Source organism: Hoplias malabaricus, chromosome 9 (genome assembly GCF_029633855.1).
Source record: "Hoplias malabaricus isolate fHopMal1 chromosome 9, fHopMal1.hap1, whole genome shotgun sequence".
In the NCBI taxonomy this organism is placed as follows: domain Eukaryota; kingdom Metazoa; phylum Chordata; class Actinopteri; order Characiformes; family Erythrinidae; genus Hoplias; species Hoplias malabaricus.
In genome coordinates, this window is record NC_089808.1 from 19,747,632 (window position 1) to 19,762,346 (window position 14,715).

General features: G+C 40.5%; 1 protein-coding gene across 1 annotated transcript in view; it reads right to left on the bottom strand.

Annotated features, from left to right (window-relative positions):
- Positions 1-14,715, bottom strand: part of acin1a (apoptotic chromatin condensation inducer 1a) — a 22,355-nt gene continuing 7,640 nt past the window's right edge. Inside the window, exons 4-17 of the mRNA XM_066681759.1 lie at positions 13,498-13,544; positions 9,928-13,341; positions 9,498-9,589; positions 8,087-8,144; positions 6,017-6,062; positions 5,502-5,656; positions 5,277-5,414; positions 5,017-5,194; positions 4,647-4,792; positions 3,561-3,668; positions 3,281-3,388; positions 2,596-2,905; positions 2,406-2,506; positions 1-1,880 (exon numbers count right to left, since the gene is read on the bottom strand). Of these exons, the coding sequence (XP_066537856.1) occupies positions 1,584-1,880; positions 2,406-2,506; positions 2,596-2,905; positions 3,281-3,388; positions 3,561-3,668; positions 4,647-4,792; positions 5,017-5,194; positions 5,277-5,414; positions 5,502-5,656; positions 6,017-6,062; positions 8,087-8,144; positions 9,498-9,589; positions 9,928-13,341; positions 13,498-13,544 (5,198 nt within the window). The 3' untranslated portion in view covers positions 1-1,583. The remainder of the gene's footprint in view (positions 1,881-2,405; positions 2,507-2,595; positions 2,906-3,280; positions 3,389-3,560; positions 3,669-4,646; positions 4,793-5,016; positions 5,195-5,276; positions 5,415-5,501; positions 5,657-6,016; positions 6,063-8,086; positions 8,145-9,497; positions 9,590-9,927; positions 13,342-13,497; positions 13,545-14,715) is intronic.

Here is a 14,715-nt window from a genome sequence, read left to right on the forward strand (position 1 = left end):
TAAATGTTTTATTTGTACATTCAGCACTTACTGAAGTAGACAAAAAAAATAGACTGGCTTTTATTCTAAAAATGATAACATGAGTAAAAAACAAAAACAAAACACAAAAACAACCTTAAAACTGTGACAAGGTGAAATTTCCATCCCTTTCTCCATGCTGGGACAATGGTGAAAGGACAGCCAAGGGGGCATAGACAATACAGAGACCAAGAACGGGGGGTAGGAATGTTCCAGAAGATGAGGGTAAAGTAGATTTGGACGAACATCACGAAGCTCTTATCCTCGAGGCACCTTCATTCTTTAGTCTGCTCCAGTGGAGGGAATGGTCTACATCTCATCAAACAGAAAAGACAGATTGAAGCGTAGTGTTTTATGCATCAATCTTTAGCGTGCTATCTAGGACCTGTTCATGAGTCTGGATTATGAGGCTATGAAAGGCAGTATGATCCTAGATGTGCACAATGGCCTTAAAAGGTCTGACACATATGGGCTACGAGCCCTTCATCTGCTGTCAGAGAACCAGCAGTGACAAAGTAGTTTTAAAAGCCCTGTTGGTTGGGGAAGTAAAAACAAGGAAATTCAAGGTGACTCCACTTGGCATCAACAGCCTCTTAATACTTAAGAGAAATGGACACTGGAGGCAAGTCAGTTCCCATATGAGATACTTAGACAGCATTCTAATTGGGCTGTGCATATAAGCACAGTTGAACGGATGATAAAATCAGGATGAATTTATTGATATTGATATTCTTATTTAAAATCAGCATATAACAGTCACCTATTCCAAATATCTGTAATTTTCCGTATTCACCAGAGGGGGCAAAGACCCATAAAACCCATCTACACAGTCTGAAATTGGACGCAACGTATAAATTGACAGCCGTGTTGTATTTCGTGGTCATTCTAGTGGCTTCTGTAATTCATTCTGTTTGCACTTTTTTCTTAGAGCTGCATCAGAGGTTAAACCGAACCCTGGACTGCTGTAAAACCATGATCAGCTCTGTACAGCTTCTGCGAGTCTATTTTTACAGCTAAAAAATATAACTTTGTCATTTTGAATACATGATGAATCCAGTTCTCTTATGAACATTCATCAAAATTACATCAGAAGTGTGGTTTCATTATGAACCAAGTCGCATTATTCATCAGCAAATTAACACTGTTCTTGTGAAATATGAACATTAAACTAACTTTAAGTATGAGAAATATTTTTCTCAAAGCCATTTGCATTTGGGAGCTTACATTGCTTTGCTCACTTCAGTTAAAATTGCATAAAATCACATCTGAGATTAAAGAATGGAACAAAGTAAAGGAAAACCCACTTAACTTCCACTTATCGATTTCATAACTGTTATCCATAATTATAAATATACTGATAAGTGGTCCCAGTGCTACTATCTATAAGGAGAGAGAGAGAGAGAGAGAGAGAGAGAGAGAGAGAGAGAGCGAGAGAGAGCGAGACCTGATGTGTTTGTGAGGCAGACAAAAAATGATGTCCTCAGGTAAAAGGGGACAGAGCCTTTACAGCACGCAGTGTGTGCGCATACACGTCAGTCAGTTCCAGAACCTCCAGGCGTTGCACTTCAGCGACGTTTGTCTCTGGGATGGGGGTCACTACGGCTGCGAGATCTCCTGCTCCCACCAGCTCCGGGCCTGCGGTATGCGTCTCTCCGTTTATCCCCCTCACGCTCTCTGCCTTTTTCTCGCTCTCTCTCTCTGTCCCTGTTCCTCTCTCTTTCTCCCTCTCCTGTTCCGCTGCCACTTTTCAACCTGTCCCTGCGCTCCTCCTCTCGCTTCTTCTCCTCTTCCTGCTCAAGCTCCTTCCTTTTCTTCTCCCGCTCCCTCATCCGCTCTGCACGTGCAGCTTCCCTTTGTGCTGCCTGAAAGAGGGAAGGGGAGTCAACTGGGGAACACACTAACTGAATTGCAACTAAAATAAACCCAAAATCATGTATGAGTAGGTTAAATACCAGGCTTCTACCTATTAGCAGAAGAAATAGGTTCTTTCAATGCTGTAGTTAGAAGCTTAAACTTAATCAAAGTCTGTAGTAAAAAGGATTACGGCAATAAGTGTCAATTCAGTTGAATTATCATGTCCGGGAATGTGACAAGCATGACCATCTTAGTGGAGAACTGTCAACTAAATAACTGAAATTAATTTTATTTTTTGTCCTCTGCATTTTACTGTACAAACCTGCAAACTTGCTCCCCAGCTGTTAAGACCAGCCCAGCTGGAGCACAAATACAAATATTACCCACTGCTGCCCTCTAAAGTCAAAATTTGGAATTGTTATATTTTCATAAACTAACGCTGTGTGTTACTTATGTAGAGGAGTTATGTTTTACATATGAAATCCCACTCAGTTAACATTATTGTGTTGTGAAGGAGATTTTCAGTAACTCACTTGTTCTTCTGTGAGGGGGAGCCAGTAAATACACGGAGTTGTTTTGGTTTTGCAAAACAGGTCATCTAGCAATTTTGCAGGTGGTTCTTCTGGGCCTTTTTCTGGACAGAAAAGAAACAATGGCATTGTGGGTGTAAAATACATAATTTAAATTACATTTATGAAACCATTTAACTTTCAATTTGCTCACCCTTCTTGTCTGTTTTCTTTTCTTTACTCTTTCCTCTCTCCTTGCGCTTCTTCTCTCTGTCCCTGGAACGGGATCGCCTGGCAGCCGCCTCTTCGCCTGGCTTTCCGAAATCTCTGACCTTATCTCGATCCCATTCTCGCTCAGCGCGGGCCCTCTCCCTTCTTTCCATCTCTCGCTCACGTTCAGCCCACTGTTCTCGCTCTGGGTGAAGAGGTGTTGGAGCTCCACCGGGGCGAGGACCATGCCCAGCTGACGTTCCTCTCTCCTCTTCCACCGGCCGCTCTGTTAGCAGGCCCCTGTGGAAGTCCAGCTAGGTAGATTGGAATACAACCAGACAGTGTGTGGAGTTTGTGGGGAAAAAAAATTTATAATAATAAAAAAAAAAAATTGACTATGGCACAACATACACAGCACTGAAAAAATCCTTTAACCAACACCAACCAACAGGCTTCAACAAAATGGTATGTATCAACAAACAAAGTTAAATTGAAGTATAATATTTATAAAATAAGTAAACTATTGTTCCCCCATAATCAACACATTCAAAACTTGAAACATTAAAAATGAAAAAACTAGATCTAGGTAAGAATTTGTCACATTTTTATTCTCATATACATTCATGGTTAATGAATGGATGAAGAGTATATTTAGAATGAATTAAGATAAGGACCTATTTGACACTCACCTCATCTTGGTGGCAGAATTCTACATTGAGGAACTTTGGGTTGCTTTGAGGCCATTTCACCCCATGCAATGCAGCATGAGTTGCTTGTGCCTCCTCTGTAGTGGAGTACTAAAGCAGAGGGAGTGAGAGAAACAGTATATGACGTTTGAGAGTCTTTAACATGCACTTCAAGCTCCATTTTCCTTCCTCTTCATTTACGTCATAAAATAACAAAAGTTAAAAAAAAATTGGTTGAATATCAGAAATAATAGAATCAGAATAATAGAAAGCCTTGTCCTACTGTGACGTAGCAGTGAGATTTGATTTTGTCGATCCAGAAGCCCTCTTCCATTAGGGCTCCTGTGCGACTCAGCAGCTCCTTCAGCTGACCCAGAGTGAACGGCCTCACCTGAGAGAATAAGCGAGAATAGAATATAAGCTTTTGGAAATGTGTATACTTCAAGCATATGACCAGTCACTTGCAAATAGGGATGGGTTTGTGTTTTTCTCCACCCGTTTTCAGACCATTACATCAACAGTCAATGAGCTCCCACAGCGCCCCCTACCTGTGACTCTCTTAAATGCACATGAAACTTTTAAAGACACAGAACAGAAATTTGACACGCTACACACGTCATAAATACCGCCCTCACTTTGAGATACCTTCCAAATGTGTAAATACCGCGGTTTACAGTATTATCGTTACACCGCCCAACCCTACTTGCTAACAATCCCAAAGAATTTAACATAAGGATTTAACATTACTGTCATACATACAAAAGGCATGGGCAACTGAAAAACAGTCCCTGCTCTAAAACACTACTAAGGCTGAAATAAATTAAGAACTGAAAAAAAGATTGCTTGAGCCCTTTTCCAATCTCACAGTTTAAATAGTTAGTTAGAGTTTATTTCGGTGTTTAGAATATCCAAACAGACAAAATGACATACTTTAAATTAGAAAATGATGTAAATAATAAAACAAAATAATAATAAATAGTAACCAAAAAGGTTACTATTTGTAGCACGCGAACAGAAAAAGCCCTCCCATGTCAGATGTAAACAATTACCTAATGACATGTCGGGTGCCCAAATTTGGCACGCTTCCTTGTATGTGAGGAACTGGGCCAGGGGGAATGGCAATGGTTACCTCCACAGTCAATCCACAGGTATGTATGAAATTTGTAAAGATTTATGTAGATTTAGCAATGCTGATTTATGTTCTTTCAAGTCCTAATTACATTTTTTGTTGATGAGTGTTTTCCTCAAAAATGATTGCAAAATTGTGCCTTTTATTTCATCCGCAAAAATTGTGACCTGTGATTTGTTAACTGCAACTGAGATAAATAGCCAAATTATAGTTATTACAGATTTGGATATTAATCATTACCAGGTTGCAGACATGAACAATGTTGGAGACTTTGCCACGAGGAGGAGAAGTCTGCTTCTTAGCACGAACAGGATCATCAATGGTGATGCTCACACCTGATTTCTGCTGGTTGATAGAGCGACGGATCAATGTTTCATTGGTAGTTACTGTGTAGAAACCAGGAATGGGCCGTTTGGGAGAGAAAAGCAAAAGACAAAATTATAGACCTTAAAAGGGTTTGATATCATTTAGTTTGAACTTAAAACTTTGCCAGTTATTAATAAAAAGTCAAACATGTCTGTTCTTTGTAGTGTTGCTGCCTTTCTGAGTCTAGCTTGTTGACATGCAAGGACCCTAGCTGAAGTTACACAGTTTAGAAGCATCTTCTCACCGGTCTTCATTTCCACAATTTGTTGGGGTAAAGATAACTCTGTCTCCATGGAAACCTCAAGATTTTCTTGAGAGAGCCCCTCCTTTCCTTCTCCAACCTCATGTTCTTCTTCCTCCTCTTCATGCTCAATCTCTTTGGATTCCTTCTGCCCATTCTCTTGCGTCTCAGATGGTACAATCTGGTTAGTAGATTAGTAGTTAGAATAGACGCATCTAATATATTCATGTTTCCAAATACCATAATCAGGACTCTGAACCCACCTGTGTAACAGTTCTTCTGATCTTCAGATCCTGGTCTCTTTCTCCTCCATCTTCTTCTTCAGAGAGATGCATCTCCTCTGGGTGCAGATCCAGTACTGCTTCTTGAGCTATGCCTGACTTGATATCTGGAATCAATGACTAGACAAAAAATAAATTTAAGTATTTTTCTATAAAAGGTTAAAAATTAAAGTCTTCCGATGTAGAAAAAGGAATCTAGTTTATTACTTTCAGAGAGTCTGTGGTGATACTGATGGAAGGTTTCTTGGCATTAACAGTAGTGCTTGAGCCCCATCTCCTCTTCCTGCCTGCTAATGTAGCAGTTCCAGGTGTAGTCTCTGCTTCTCCCTCAGAGCTCCCTGTGCTGGGGGAAGGCTTGCTGGCTAAAGAACAAAAGCATGAATGTCTAAACCTGTGTGGATATTTTTTTCAGGGACTTATTGTAGAGGTATACGGCACTGAGAGAAGACATATACACTTATGCCTCAACTCACTGAAGTAATGAAACCAATGCATGGACCTATACCTTATGTTCATAAAAGGGTGTGGTTATAATCAGGAGCATTTCATAACTGACATAACTTCACAAAAGCAGTAACATTTAAAAAAAATAAATCTTTGAATATAAACTAACATTGGAACAACATACATTCTTAAATTTAGTGCATACTCAATTATTTAATATTTGATATTTCCAGAATCAAACTTGTTCCTCTGAGAAAAACTAGTGAATGCATACTCACTGCTCAAAGAGATCTTGCGAGCTGAAAAAGCCTTTGGGACAGTGCTCTAAAACAAAGACAAAATGAACACATCCCAGCCGAGGGAGAAAGGTGAGACAGGTTAAACAAAGACAGCTAAGATAAGAACAAACATCAGGAACCTGGGTTAAAGAAAAAAAAATAAATAAAGAAACAGAGAAAGCCATTTGTTTCACCCTGTGTAAGAATTCCGATTGTTTTACCAAATGTTATTGTGTTCAAGGTATCATATGTTAAAATAACTTCAGAAATGTTTCAGGGTTAAGCTAGAAATGTTCTGACCACACCTTAAATAAGCCTGGTTTGCAGTCTTTACAATAAAATGAAGATGTCCCCTCAGCTGAGCTTAACAGTGCAATACGGTAAACATCAGGTGGTAGCAACTATACTAAAAATTAATCTACAGAACTGCAATAGCCAAGGTGATAGTCATTTGTGTTTCCAAACAGTGCTGTTTGTGTAAAAAATAAATTAATTAATTAATTTGAAAAGTAGAAAACTGAGAGAGACTACTTATTTCGCAGGACAACTGACACCTGCCCTTCAGTAGGACGGCTATGGCTCAAACATCTGCATGTACTGTATTTGGGGAAACAACAGTTCAATCAAGAGTGGCTGAGAAGTTTGGGTGGCAATCTGTCATCTGCTGGGTAGAAGAACTCTTTATGTAGATCAGATTGTGGTGGAGTACAAGACTCCATGTGATGGCATGATGTTTGAGACAGTATAAATAATCTTGAATCACTGATGAAGTGTGACACTGCAGAAGCTGAGGATCCTTAGTTAGAACTGCTTCTGAGATTGCCACCGCAAAGCCACGAGGCTGGCAATCAGCAGTCTTTAGGCAATGTAAAATGACAAGTGAATGGTAAGTATAGTGTCTCTTTAGACCTGCTAGGTTGGCTTTAAAACAGTCTGAAATAGAAAAAAAAAATAAAATTAAAAAAAATTTAAAAAATAAGTTTAAAAAAAATACAATCCAAAATACTTGATGACTGAAGTTCAGTGAAAACGTCCCAAGCCTCCTTGAAAGGGAGGAGGTTAAACAGGCTATGTAACGCCATACTATTCAAAAAGCTAAATCAAGAAGCCATACAGTCAAAACATACAGTCTGAGAATTCACAGATGTCGTCAAAACGCATACTTGATAAGTTTCCAAATAACCATTGTCCATTTTCTTGCAAGATATCCGTAAAAAAAAGTGGTTTTAAGTGCCTTGAAGCACAGGAAATGTTATTTAAGTCAAATGAGCGTAGCAATAAATACCTGCCCTCAGTGACAGTCAAGGCACACCTGAGAGCAAAAGTCTAGTCAACTGCTACTCTGAGCCGTTTCCATGGCAATGTGGCGACTGTTGTGCAGTGTGTTCCACTGAATTGCAGAGTTAAGGGGCCTATCAGGAATAGCCATGAAGCTTGAAAATTGTGGAAAAGGTGCAGTAGTAGTAGTAGTAGTAGTAGTAGTAGAAGTAGTAGAAGTAGCAGCAGTATGTAGGTAACATTAGGGGCAATGGAAGAAGCATCATCACCTTTACAACAAAGCAATCAAGTGGAGTTTTAAACATCAGCCAAAGTGAGTGTGCCCCTTGCTGCTTCTGTTGAATGAGCACAAAAGGCTCATTCAACAGCACAGTTATCGCAGATAAATACCTCAGAAGAGCACAAAGCAGAATAACTGAAGTACGAAGAGATAAAAGAAACAGTCCAAATATTATATATTATAATATATATATTTAAAAAGTAAAAAAGTAAACATCTGTCAGTATTAAAAGCTACTTTACAAATGGAAACAGAAAACAGATGATTCAATATAATATGAGAACAGTGAGAATGAGCTATAAATGATATCTAAAATGCAGAGATAATTGCAAATCCAAGGTGCAACAGGAGAGGACAGCTGAGTAATTGAATGATAAATATTTCCCCTCTTGAAAAATTGATATCAGAAAGAATAATTGACAGGCACTGAAATGCTGAGTGTTTCTCCACAAGCGGGTCTCTATCCAAGTGGCAGGATGAACAGCAGTAGAGCTGAATAACCTGCATTCTCACCTCATCAGTGCTCTCTGAAACCTTCTCAGGCTCCTCCATCGCAGTAGCTTTCAAAACACTACATAGAAAACATAGCAAAGAGGAGGGACATGGAAAAATTGATCAGTGTAATAAAGAGTGACAGCATAACTATAATTTGCTACTTATCTGAGCTAGATGTGAATCAATTACATATCGTCCAAAGAAAAAACATGTATCTCCATTTGTGTTGATTTTTAGTTTACTACATGATTTTTAAAAAGCTGAATTTCATGATGAAGGGACTTATAGAAATGCACCAAAATTCACTGGAATAATATCTTTTTACATTAGGCTTGTTCAAGATGAACTGCACTTCGCCTTGTGGGTCAGCGAGAGTAGCCGGTTGCGGTTGGGAGGGGATGGTAGAAAAGGCCCGTAAACGCAGACAGTAGCCACCTGCAGCCCATGTTTTGGCAGAACTCATGGTATTTCATGACGAACTACACCATGTTTAAAAAAATAAAGTAAATACAGTCAATCTACAAGAGATCATTATATAATAAGTATACAGACAGGGTCTTTGAGAGAGAGATAATTGAGATTTATATTTTAGGGAAAAGAGAGAGGAGAAGGAGAAGAGGGGGGGAAGGAAAAAAAAAACCCTTTAAAAAACCCACACACACAACACCATCAGATTTCAGCGGAGCTTCTAGCCAATGAGGATTAAGCTTTGTCATCATCAGGCTGTCCCTGGTCTTGCGCAGCTCGAAGTGGCTGGCTCTAGAGCTTGTAGCTGCCTCTCACTCATTTTAAACTAACCGGTATGTACCACACCAAAACAGACAGCAATCAGTATGCGCATCATCCGAGTGAAGTTGATCAAGCCTATCAACTTCCATTTACATTAAGGTTTCTCCTCCTCCGGGAAAGTCACTATTTTGGCGTTATGTTTTTCTTTGGACAGCAACAATACATTCCAGACTACTTTGAAAGTTTGATACAAACTGTATAGATTTGCCTTGTCTATCCAAGTTGTTTAAAAGGGTCAAGTGAGTTTTCATTCCATAAACCCATTTTATATATATATATATATATAAATAATCTTTACTTTTAGACTTTAAAGGCCTCAAGTTCCCATCATGACCATCTTAAAGGAAAATAGCAGTTATACTAAGCTATACTTGTATATATTGGACGTGTACATGAGAGTGCAACACTTACTGACTCAAGTGTTTGTGTCATTTCAACACAAAGTCATGGTTTGCTAAACTGTCCAGCAAAAACTGTTCAGCAACATGAACTACAGTGGTGCTTTATTTTATGGCACACTGAATGCATCTAACAGAAGTGATGTAAAATGTGCTGAATACGAAAGCTTGTTTAATGCTGTAAAGCAATTGTTCCACAGTGTCTGTGGTGGTAAAAAAATACATTTCTTTTCAACACAGACCTTTCAACATCTGTTTTAGCATCCTCCTCATCAGAATCTTCTTTCCTCTTGATTTTTTCCATCTTTTCATCCACTTCCTTGAGATGAGGCTTCTGAAAACATGGAGTGGGTGGTGGCTAAAGTTAGTCATGGACGAGTAACTTAAAGATGTCAGTAGGTTCATTTATTAAAATCCTTACACCAATGTTTTTAACATCTACATGAGCCTTAAAATACTGTCTCCTGCATTCAGACAACGAACAATGTGATTAAAAACAGAGACGTTTGGGGATCCATCATATGTAACCAACTATGCACTGGACATACAGTGCTGCATTTGGGTGAATAAGCCATGATTTTATAACTCACTTAATGCACTCTAGGGATTTGAGAAAAGAGCTAGCCAACTCATGGGCTCAATAAAAAACAGGAATGCTACACATGTGCTCACCCTCAGACCACCTGATGAGAAGCCTGTTTTATCCTGTGAGGAAGAGGAACTTGATGAAGATGCAGAGTCTGAGTCTGAGGAGGAGTCACTGGTGGACGAGCGTCGCCTTCCTCTCTTCTCTTTATTCCTTTCCCTCTCTTGCTGCTTTGGTGATGAATGAGGGTGTGAAGAGGTCTTATGTATAGTACTTTCTTCTTTGGGCTTCTCATACTCAACATTTTGCCTTGAGTCATTCTGCAGACCTTTCTTTTCTTCTGGAGACTTATGCCCTGATATATCAATTTCGGCTGCTGTATTTTCCTGATTACGATTTGCTGAGATTATTTGTGACTGATGTACCTCACTTTCATGTAATTCTTGTTGTTTGCTTGGTGGGTGGACATGCGATTCAGATTCTGGCACTGTACTGTGAGAGAAGGGATGAGGCCTTTTTAGAGGGGAAGAAGTACTTTTGACAGGATCTCTGAAAAGACGAATCTTCTTGGAAGCAGGCTGGGGAGAGGAGGGAGTTTTAAGAGAAGAATGATGCTCCACAGACTGAAGCACTTCAATTTGAGTTTGGGTCGTCTTAGTTTCCATTTCACTTTCTTCTTCCAAGACTCCCTTTCTCTCTTGCAACTTTTCCTGCTGTATATCCATCTTCTCCTGCTCCAGTGTATTTTTTCTCTCATGTTTTACGTTCTCCTTTCTCTCACTTTCTATAATTCCCTCCTTCCCCAAAGCTTGTTCTCTCTCCAGTCGCTCTTTCTCCTGTCTCTCCTTCTCCAAAGCTTGTTCTCTCTCCAGTCTCTCTTTTTCTAAGTCTTGTTCTCTCTCTATTCTCTCCTTCTCCAGTGCTCGCTCCATCTCCAGCCTCTCCTGCTCCAAATCTTGTTCTCGCTTCAATCTCTCTTTCTCCAGTCTCTCCTGCTCCAAAGCCTGCTCTCTCTCAACTATCGCCTTTTCAAAAGCTTCTCTCTCGAGCCTCTCCTTTTCTAAAGCCTCATTCTCTAGTCTCTCCTTCTCAAGCCTCTCCTTTTCTAAAGCTTCCTTCTCTAGTCTCTCCTTCTCAAGCCTCTCCTTTTCTAAAGCTTCCTTCTCGAGTCTCTCCTTCTCAAGCCTCTCCTTTTCTAAAGCTTCCTTCTGGAGTCTCTCCTTCTCAAGCCTCTCCTTTTCTAAAGCTTCCTTCTCGAGTCTCTCCTTCTCAAGCCTCTCCTTTTCTAAAGCTTCCTTCTGGAGTCTCTCCTTCTCAAGCCTCTCCTTTTCTAAAGCTTCCTTCTCGAATCTCTCCTTCTCAAGCCTCTCCTTTTCTAAAGCTTCCTTCTCGAGTCTCTCCTTCTCAAGCCTCTCCTTTTCTAAAGCTTCCTTCTCAAGTCTCTCCCTCTCAAGCCTCTCCTTTTCTAAAGCTTCCTTCTCGAGTCTCTCCTCCTCAAGCCTCTCCTTTTCTAAAGCTTCCTTCTCGAGTCTCTCCTTCTCAAGCCTCTCCTTTTCTAAAGCTTCCTTCTCGAGTCTCTCCTTCTCAAGCCTCTCCTTTTCTAAAGCTTCCTTCTCGAGTCTCTCCTTCTCAAGCCTCTCCTTTTCTAAAGCTTCCTTCTCGAGTCTCTCCTTCTCAAGCCTCTCCTTTTCTAAAGCTTCCTTCTCGAGTCTCTCCTTCTCAAGCCTCTCCTTTTCTAAAGCTTCCTTCTCGAGTCTCTCCTTCTCAAGCCTCTCCTTTTCTAAAGCTTCCTTCTCGAGTCTCTCCTTCTCAAGCCTCTCCTTTTCTAAAGCTTCCTTCTCGAGTCTCTCCTTCTCAAGCCTCTCCTTTTCTAAAGCTTCCTTCTCGAGTCTCTCCTTCTCAAGCCTCTCCTTTTCTAAAGCTTCCTTCTCGAGTCTCTCCTTCTCAAGCCTCTCCTTTTCTAAAGCTTCCTTCTCGAGTCTCTCCTTCTCAAGCCTCTCCTTTTCTAAAGCTTCCTTCTCGAGTCTCTCCTTCTCAAGCCTCTCCTTTTCTAAAGCTTCCTTCTTGAGTCTCTCCTTCTCAAGCCTCTCCTTTTCTAAAGCTTCCTTCTCGAGTCTCTCCTTTTCTAAAGCTTCCTTCTCGAGTCTCTCCTTCTCTAAAGCTTCTCTCTCAAGTCTCTCCTTTTCTAGCCTCTCCTTCTCGATTCTCTCCTTCTCCAAAGCTTCTCTCTCAAGTCTCTCCTTTTCTAGCCTCTCCTTCTCCAAAGCTTCTCTCTTGAGCCTCTCCTTCTCCAAAGCTTCTCTCTTGAGCCTCTCCTTCTCCAAAGCTTCTCTCTCAAGTCTCTCCTTCTCCAAAGCTTCTCTCTTGAGCCTCTCCTTCTCCAAAGCTTCTCTCTCTAGCCTCTCTTTCTCCAAAGCTTCTCTCTCTAGCCTCTCTTTCTCCAAAGCTTCTCTCTCTAGCCTCTCCTTCTCCAAAATTTGTTCTCTCTCAACTCTCTCTCTTTCCAGACGTTCCCTCTCCAAAGCTTTTTCTCTCTTTAATCTCTCCTTTTCCAGTCTCTCCTTCTCCATTGCTTGCTCTCTCTCTAGTCTCTTCTTTTCCAAATTTCTTTCTTGCACTTCCCTCTTCCTATTTGGAGCTCCTTTGTTTTCCAATGTTTCACGTTCCAAGGCTCCTTGATTCTCAGCATCCCTAACCCCACTAAGTAAATCCTGGCTATGGTGAAAACTGAGTCCTTTTTTGGATGTCACTGAGCCATGGCATGCCTGAAGTTGTGTCGCATTAGTTGTGAGTGCAATGGCAGACACACCTCCTGCGTGACCCCTGTCTGTAAATGTAGAGGGAATATCAGTGCCATCTTCTTCCTCCTCACAACGTCTTCCTACTCCAGAAAAAGCTCCCTCTGACTCCATCTTCCGTGCAAGAAGGCTGAGTGGACCTGGTCTGCGTTCATTAAAATCATTTGCTGGTTCAGGGCTACTGCTACAGCTACCACTGCTAGAGCTTCCAGAGCCTGAGGTGCTAGAGGTGCGCCGTCTAGAAGAGACATCATCTGGACTCTGAGGACTCTGTTTTGGGGTGTCTGGGAGAGGAAAGGAAAGCTCAGGGGGAGGCGAGGGAGGAGGAGTTGGCTGTCTGAGCTGCTGGGACAGTAAGGGAACGTGTGGTTGAGGCTGCTGTAGACGAGAACCCCCAGATCTCTCCCTTGTTCGCTGGCCTCTGGAAAGACCCGATCTATTACTCTGCTGAGCAGCCATGTTCCAGTCTTCATCATCATTGTCATCTTCTCCAACATCACTGTCCTCTTCACTTTCAGCAGGTACATCACTTGAAGTTGCATCTCTCTCACCTATGACCCTGACAGACAAAGGAGTTTCTTCACCTGGTGGGCCATGTGTAGAGGGTGACGGATGGGCATTTTCATCCTGGGCAGTGGCACCAAGTCGCTCACCCACTTGGGTAGCAGGTGCCTTCTGGTCAACTAATGAAGTGTTATTATCCTAGAAAAAAAAAATCATGTAGAACAATGCATGTCAGAAACAAATATTTAAATTTTAATAATAAAAGTGAATTAACACTCAAAAAAATAACATCTCTCTTATTTAACAACAATTAGAAGATTAAGAGATAAAAAGGGAAAATAAGATGTGTCTAACCTCAGCTGGTGCTGAACACTTTGCGTTTTCATTATGGTCTTGCTGGTCTGTAAATAATAGAAACAGCATAAAAGTTAGGCTTTAGCAGAATACAGATTTTTATTTTTACACACCGTCATATTTAATCCCACATTTTCCATAAATGAAATTCTGAATTACTAAATTTGTGTTTTTCGTAAATGAAATTTAACCTGAATAAGCTTAAAAATAAATAAATAAATAAAAAATTATATATATATATGCATGCATACACACACACACACACACACGGGCTGCCCCATAAAATTAGAATATCATGAAAAAGTTGATTTATTTCAGTAATTTCATTCAAAAAGTTAAACTTCATACTTTTTTATGTGTTATTCATTCATTACACACAGACTGATATATTTCAAGTGTTTTTCTTTTAATTTGATGATTATAACTGACAACTAATGAAAACCCTGCTCAGGTGTTATGAGAGCCCAGGTTGCTCTGATAGTGTCATTCAGCTCTTCTGCATTTTTGGGTCTGGTGTATCACTGACTGGAAACTTTACACCGGACCTCAAGCAACATGGATTCTGTGCCTCTCTTCCTCCAGACTCTGGGACCTTGATTTCCAAAGGAAATGCAAAAATTACTTTCATCAGAGAACATAACTATGGACCACTCAGCAGGAGCCCAGTCCTTTTTGTCTTTAGCCCAGGCAAGAGTGGCTTGACACAAGGAATGCGACGCTGAAACCCACGTCTTATATACGTCTGTGCTTGGTGGTTCTTGAAGCACTGACTCCAGTTGCAGTATAGGTCACGAATCTTTGAATGGATTTTGTTTCACATTCCTCTCCAGGGTGCAGTTATTCCTATTGCCTGTGCACTTTTTTCTACCACGTATTTTCCTTCCCGTCACCTCTCTATTAATGAGCTTGGACACAGAGCTCTGTGAACAGCCAGCCTCTTTACAATGACCTTTTGTGTCTTGCACTGCTTGTGTAAAGTGTCAACGCTCATCTTTTGTACAACTGTCAAGTCAGCAGTCTTTCCCATGATTGTGTATCCTACAGAACCAGACAGAGACCATTTAAAGGCCTTTGCAGGTGTTTTGAGTTAACTCGCTGATTAGTGTGTGGTCTTTAAAATTGAACCTTATCACAATATTCTAATTTTCTGAGATAATGAATTTGGGGTTTTCATTAGTTGTCAGTTATAATCATCAAATTAAAAGAAATAAACACTTG